Source organism: Sinocyclocheilus rhinocerous, unplaced genomic scaffold (assembly GCF_001515625.1).
Source record: "Sinocyclocheilus rhinocerous isolate Xijiao unplaced genomic scaffold, SAMN03320098_v1.1 scaffold1152, whole genome shotgun sequence".
Classification (NCBI taxonomy): Eukaryota; Metazoa; Chordata; class Actinopteri; order Cypriniformes; family Cyprinidae; genus Sinocyclocheilus; species Sinocyclocheilus rhinocerous.
The window spans coordinates 2,374,339-2,380,395 of record NW_015625590.1 but is presented as its reverse complement, the minus strand read 5'-3'; the positions used below and the strand labels follow the sequence as shown (position 1 = coordinate 2,380,395).

The 6,057-nt window shown below is 35.1% G+C and overlaps 1 protein-coding gene across 1 annotated transcript; it reads left to right on the top strand.

The window, feature by feature from the left end:
- Positions 1 to 1,256: 1,256 nt before the first annotated feature.
- LOC107757459 (proton-coupled folate transporter-like) lies at positions 1,257 to 5,460 on the top strand. Its single transcript, XM_016574935.1, has 6 exons — positions 1,257 to 1,703; positions 3,017 to 3,408; positions 3,474 to 3,934; positions 4,822 to 4,905; positions 4,994 to 5,150; positions 5,333 to 5,460. Exons 1-6 carry the CDS (start codon positions 1,419 to 1,421, stop codon positions 5,394 to 5,396), a joined length of 1,443 nt encoding a protein of 480 aa, XP_016430421.1. The 5' UTR covers positions 1,257 to 1,418; the 3' UTR covers positions 5,397 to 5,460.
- The last annotated feature ends 597 nt before the right edge of the window (positions 5,461 to 6,057 follow it).

Genomic DNA, 6,057 nt, shown 5'->3' with positions numbered 1-6,057 from the left:
AAGCAAATATCTTGTATGAAATACTCATGACAACACATGAAGAATATATTGAAAAACCATTCACAAAGGTCAAGTGTTTGTATCTGTCACTGCAATCTGTCTGTAAAGAGGAGCTGAACTGAATAGCTGTCATTACCTCGGTTTTATCAAATGTCAAAGTGCACTTAAAAGAGGAATAGTCATCTTTCTCTCTCTCTTTCTCTCTGTCACTGCAACATGATCTCATAGATATTATCAGAGGAGCTGAAGGTCCCACAAAGAAGAAAAAAAAAGATTTTTTTCTCATGGCACTCCCACGTTAGGACAATGTAACGTAAATTTTACTGCTAACTTTTTAATGACTTGACACCGCAGGTTATTTTGAAAGCAATTTCTAAGTGCATGTCACTGAGGTACATTAGAGATTTTTACTAGATTTCACCTCTTTTTATCTCTGATAATTCTTCAGAGAAAAATCCTCAGCTTACATTTAAACACACAAAATTGTTGAAAATAAATTATTTTTTAAGCAAAGTATAAAGTGACATTTTACCAGAATTTCAAACTGTTAACCGCTGATCATGTTTTTAAAAATAAAACCGGTATTGCTAACTTACCATTCCATAAAACAGAGAATCAGAAACAAATTATTGATTCTATATACAGTTAAATACACATGTAAATAAATAAATAAGGTATCTTAATCATTGTAGTACAAAGTTAATTACTTATACACATCGAGTAGTAGATTAGTTTGAAATTGGATTTCACAAAGAGTAATTTATCTTTTTAAATTCCTGTGAGCAAGTGAAAACGATATATCATATCAACCAGCGGAGAAAAAGAAATCCTATTTGAGAGGTTAAACCAGGTGCACCTCTTCAAAATGATTTCATGCTCAAACGCTTTTTCAGTCCTGTTATTACTTGAATCATGATCTAGCATGAATGTAAATAAATAAATAAATAATATTTGCTGCTTCCCAATGATTACAGAATTGGTTCACTAATACATCCCATTGGGTTTGTACTTTACCTGACACAACGTGCTAGTAGAAAATTCAGATATGGTCTGTTATTTGATTCAAAATAATATAATATAATATAATATAATATAATATAATATAATAATACTTTAGTTATGCACCAAACATTATAAATATTATTTACAAAATAAATGCCAAAATTTTTTGTTTAGTCTCAGAATGTATCACTGTTGTATTTAGAATGACATCAGTTTCATATCAGTTTCAAATGAGTAACAAAAGGGGGCGACAGCAGCACAGCAAACTGCATGAAGACACAGCGGCTTCCGTAAATCACTGTCTGTCAGCTGATCGCGGTTGCTGCTTGTTCAGACTAAGTTATGTTAACACTCTTTTGTCGTGCAGCTTTGTAGTCAGTGTGATTTAGGCTTTGGGACTCTAAACGCTTTAAATCATGGATGATTCAGACACCAGCGCTATTCTTGCGGAGGACGAGTCGAGTGACTCCAGCATAGTCTGTTGTTGTTTTAAGGTGCCACAAAGCAAACGTCCACCGCCATGTTCATGTCCGTTTTCCGTGACTGTGGAGCCCGTTATGTTCCTTTCCATGTTCTCCATAGTTCTCCAGTGGCCCTTGAGCACGCAGTACCTGTGGGATTGTATCAGTGAAGATGTGGGTTACAATGGAACTAAAGGTGGAGGATGTAATGCATCTACAGTCCACGACCCCCTGCAGAAGGTAACAGATACTTCACACTTTTAGTAAAAAAAAAAAAATCTGTTTTTATTCAGAAATAAGCCGTTTCTTTTAGTAAATCAAAAACAATCCTGTACATACAACTGTCTATTGCTGTACATACAACTGTCGATTTGTATATTTTTATTCCTTATTTACTTTCAACAGTTTGGATATGACTATAATAATAATACGGAGTTTGAATATACTTTAAAATGTAATTTATTCCTATGTTGGCAAAGCTGAATTTTCAGCAGCATGATCCTTCAGAAATCATTCTAATATGCAGATTTATTAACAGTGTTGAAAGCAGTTGTTACTGCTTCAACAAAAATATTAGTGCACATTTTTTTCTGTAATTGTTGATGAATAGAAGGTTCAAAATAATAGCATTTATTTTAAATAGATTTTTTTGTAGATGTAATTCATGCAATTATTGATGCAATAAATTTGTTGTTAAACAAAAAGTTAAAAAGAACAGCATTTATTCGAAATAGAAATCCTTTCTAACAATACTGTCTTTACTATCACTTTCTATCAGTTTATCATCCTTGCTGAATAAAAGTATTAATTTCTTTAAAAATAAAAGATAGAAAGAAATGTTATTGACCCCAGACTTTTGAACGGTAGTGTATATTGTTACAAAAGATTCCTATTTTATATAAATGCTGTCCTGAAAAAAATCCTGAAAAACAAAGTATATATATTAAGCAGCACAACTGTTTCCAACATTGACAATAAATCAGCATATTAGTATGATTTCTGAAGGATCATGTGAAACTGCGGACTGGAGTAATGGCTGATAAAAAATTTAGCTTTTCATTAGTAAAGTATATTAAAATAGAAAAACGTTATTTTAAATTGCAATAATATTTCACAGTTAACTTGATGAGCATAAGAAACTTCTTTAAAGAAACATTAAAAATCTTACTGATCCCAAACTTTTGAACAGCAGTGTATATGCAACTGTCATTCTGTTACACTGTGGAAGCTTCTGTCACGAAAACAAATTCCTCGTATGTGTAAACATACCTGGCAATAAAGCTCATTCTGATTCTGATCTGCGCGACCAGAGAAGCACGATTCCCAAACCAATGACAATTTGAAGCGACTCTATTTAGTGAATCAAAAATAGATTAAAATGCAACGAAAGTTATTACATTGTAAAACTTCTCACAAAGGTAGGCTCTGTGTCTCAAATAGCCTACTAAAAACCTACATTATATATATTTTTCCAAAAGAGAACTCAAACTTTAAAGGAGATCTCAAAAGAGCAGAAATTATGGTTTTATTTGTCATTTGTTTCCCTCATCTAGAAAGTGGAGACTCTGACTGCACACTGGAACCTGTACATCAATTTGGGTGGATTTCTAGTTGGGTTGATCATGGTGACCCTGCTGGGCTCATGGAGTGACCGTGCAGGTCGGCGTCTTGTTCTGATCATCCCTTCCCTTGGCCTGGCTGTTCAGGCATCTGTGTATTTGATTGTAATGTACCTGAAGCTGCCTGTGTTCTGGTTCCTCATTGGGAGAATCTGCAGTGGCCTGACCGGGGACTTCAACGCCATTTTGGCCGGTTGCTTTGCGTATGTGGCTGACACAAGTGGCAGAGGGTCTCGCACTTTTCGTGTAGCGATAATAGAGGCTTGTCTCGGAGTGGCTGGCATATTTGCAAGCGTCATTGGAGGACAGTGGCGACGGGCACAAGGGTATTTTAACATTTTAATATTTCCGAGAATAAAGATAAAAAAAATCATGTCATGTTTTCCTCCAGGTATATCAACCCATTCTGGCTAGTACTGGCCACAAATCTTGCAGCAGCGCTCTACGCATACCTGTTTGTGCCTGAAACAGTCACCCCTGACCCCGAGGCAAAGCTCCTCTCTACCAGGCACCACCGGGCCATCTTCCACCTCTATTCTTCTGATGCACCACAGGGACGCCGAACTAAACTGTGGCTCTACACTATCTGCTTCTTTTTGGTGGTGTCTGTACATTTCGGCTGCAGTGACCTTTATGTGCTCTATGAGTTGAGCGCTCCGCTCTGCTGGGGTCCAGGGCTGATCGGTTATGGCTCTGCGGCCAAAAATCTGGCCTACCTCACTAGCTTGATGGGGCTCAGGGCCATGCAATGCTGTATGAAGGACACCTGGGTGGCTTTGGTGGGCCTTACCTCTAACATAGTGGGATTAATTGCGATTTCGTTCGCTAACACCACAGCTCTGATGTTCACCGGTAAGACCTCTGATATACAATTTGTACACTATCGTTCAAAAGTTTAGGGCCGTAAGATTTTTTAAAATTGTGTTTGAAAGAAGTCTTTTAAGCTTACCAAGGCTGCATTTATTTGATCAAAAACACAAAAAACTGTAATATTGTGAAATTGAACGGTAGTGTATATTGTTACAAAAGATTCCTATTTTATATAAATGCTGTCCTGAAAAAAATCCTGAAAAACAAAGTATATATATTAAGCAGCACAACTGTTTCCAACATTGACAATAAATCAGCATATTAGTATGATTTCTGAAGGATCATGTGAAACTGCGGACTGGAGTAATGGCTGATAAAAAATTTAGCTTTTCATTAGTAAAGTATATTAAAATAGAAAAACGTTATTTTAAATTGCAATAATATTTCACAGTTAACTTGATGAGCATAAGAAACTTCTTTAAAGAAACATTAAAAATCTTACTGATCCCAAACTTTTGAACAGCAGTGTATATGCACGAAAGTTTAGATTATGAATGTAAATAATCATATCGATTATTTACTGGTTAACACAATCTTGGAAGCTTACTTACAAATGCTATATTTAACATCGATTATGTAGCTGTACAAAAACAGTACAGCCAAATGTCAGAAGACATTAATAATTTACGATTCAATTAAAAGCAATTATCTGACAATTCCAGAGTGTGACTACAAGATATTATGTTAGTGTTCTACTATTTAGAGCATGCCTACATTACATGATAAAAATCAAGATGCTGCTTTGAGACATTTCGAAATATATGCAGTGCTGCTGCAACCTCACAGTGTCCTCCAGTGGCTACAGTAGGTAAATATGCATCAAGGAAATGAATTTGCAGAATTACTGCTTATCTTTCTGTCTTTGTCAGGATATGGCCTGTGCTTCCTTTTTATGGCCTCTACCCCAGTCCTGAGATCTAAACTGTCCAAGCTGGTAGACCCTTCAGAACAAGGTGAACAAGAACAGCTTTGTGTCACAAATGAATATCATTAAATAAAAAGGAAGAAAGTGTTTTGTTCACTTTTTTTGCTTCATCCTAGGTGCTCTGTTTGCTTCAGTAGCGTGTGTGGAAGGCCTGTGCTCACTAGTATCTAGTGTGGTCTTTAACTCTCTGTACCCTGCCACCCTACACTTCATGAAGGGATTCCCTTTCATCTTTGGGGCCATCATCCTCCTTATTTCAGCTGCCATTATTGGGTAAAACCCTCAATAGTTGTTATTTAGACTCTCAGTTTGTTAATGAACCATAACAGCAAAAGTATTATAAAGTTTACTTTATCTAAAGATTCACGGATTTAGATTTAAACAGATTTCTTGGTTTTATGTATGTGATGGCTTTATCTTAATCTAAATGTATTTTTTCATTGTGATGTGTACAGAGGCTTGGGTTGCCAGGAGGAGAAAGAGTGCGGAGAAAACAGAGAAGGCTCTGGGATATCCTGATTCTTTTATTCAGCAAATTGATCAAAAGCGACAGTAAAGACACATTAAATTGATCAAAAGTGACAATAAAGACATTTTTAATGTAACAAAAGGTTCTATTTCAAATAAATTATGTTACTTTAAACTTTCTATTCAAAATACAATCATGAAAAAATATTAAGCAGCACAACCATTTTTATCATGGATAATGCGATTTTAGAAGGATCATGTGACTCTGAAGACTCCTGAAAATTCAGCTTTCAGAAAATATATTAAAATAGAAAAGTTATTTCTAATTGTAATAATATTTCACAGTAATTAATTTCATTTTTACAAAACTTTTGAACAGTATTGTTTTTTTATTCTTAAATTGAATGATGAATTTCACAATTTCTGCAACTTGTGATCCTCATCATATTCTAACATCAGCACTATTTGACACCATTGTTCCAGCCACTTAGAGTGAATGTTCAAGGATTCCCTATGAAGATAGCCTGTGTGATTCCAGTATTTTTTAAAGGGGTCATATGATGTTGCTAAAAAGAACATTATTTTGTGTATTTGGTGTAATGCAATGTGTTTATGCGGTTTAAGGTTAAAAAAACACATTATTTTCCACATAATGTACATTATTGTTTCTCCTCTATGCCCTGCGTTTCTGAAACGCGTCGATTTTTACAAA

Excerpts from the sequence above, each read along its gene's own strand:
- LOC107757459 (XM_016574935.1), top strand. The coding sequence starts at position 1,419 with ATGGATGATTCAGACACCAGCGCTATTCTTGCGGAGGACGAGTCGAGT. Across the intron at positions 4,906-4,993 it reads GGTAGACCCTTCAGAACAAG|GTGCTCTGTTTGCTTCAGTA; the intron begins GTGAACAAGAAC and ends GCTTCATCCTAG. Across the intron at positions 5,151-5,332 it reads ATTTCAGCTGCCATTATTGG|AGGCTTGGGTTGCCAGGAGG; the intron begins GTAAAACCCTCA and ends TGATGTGTACAG.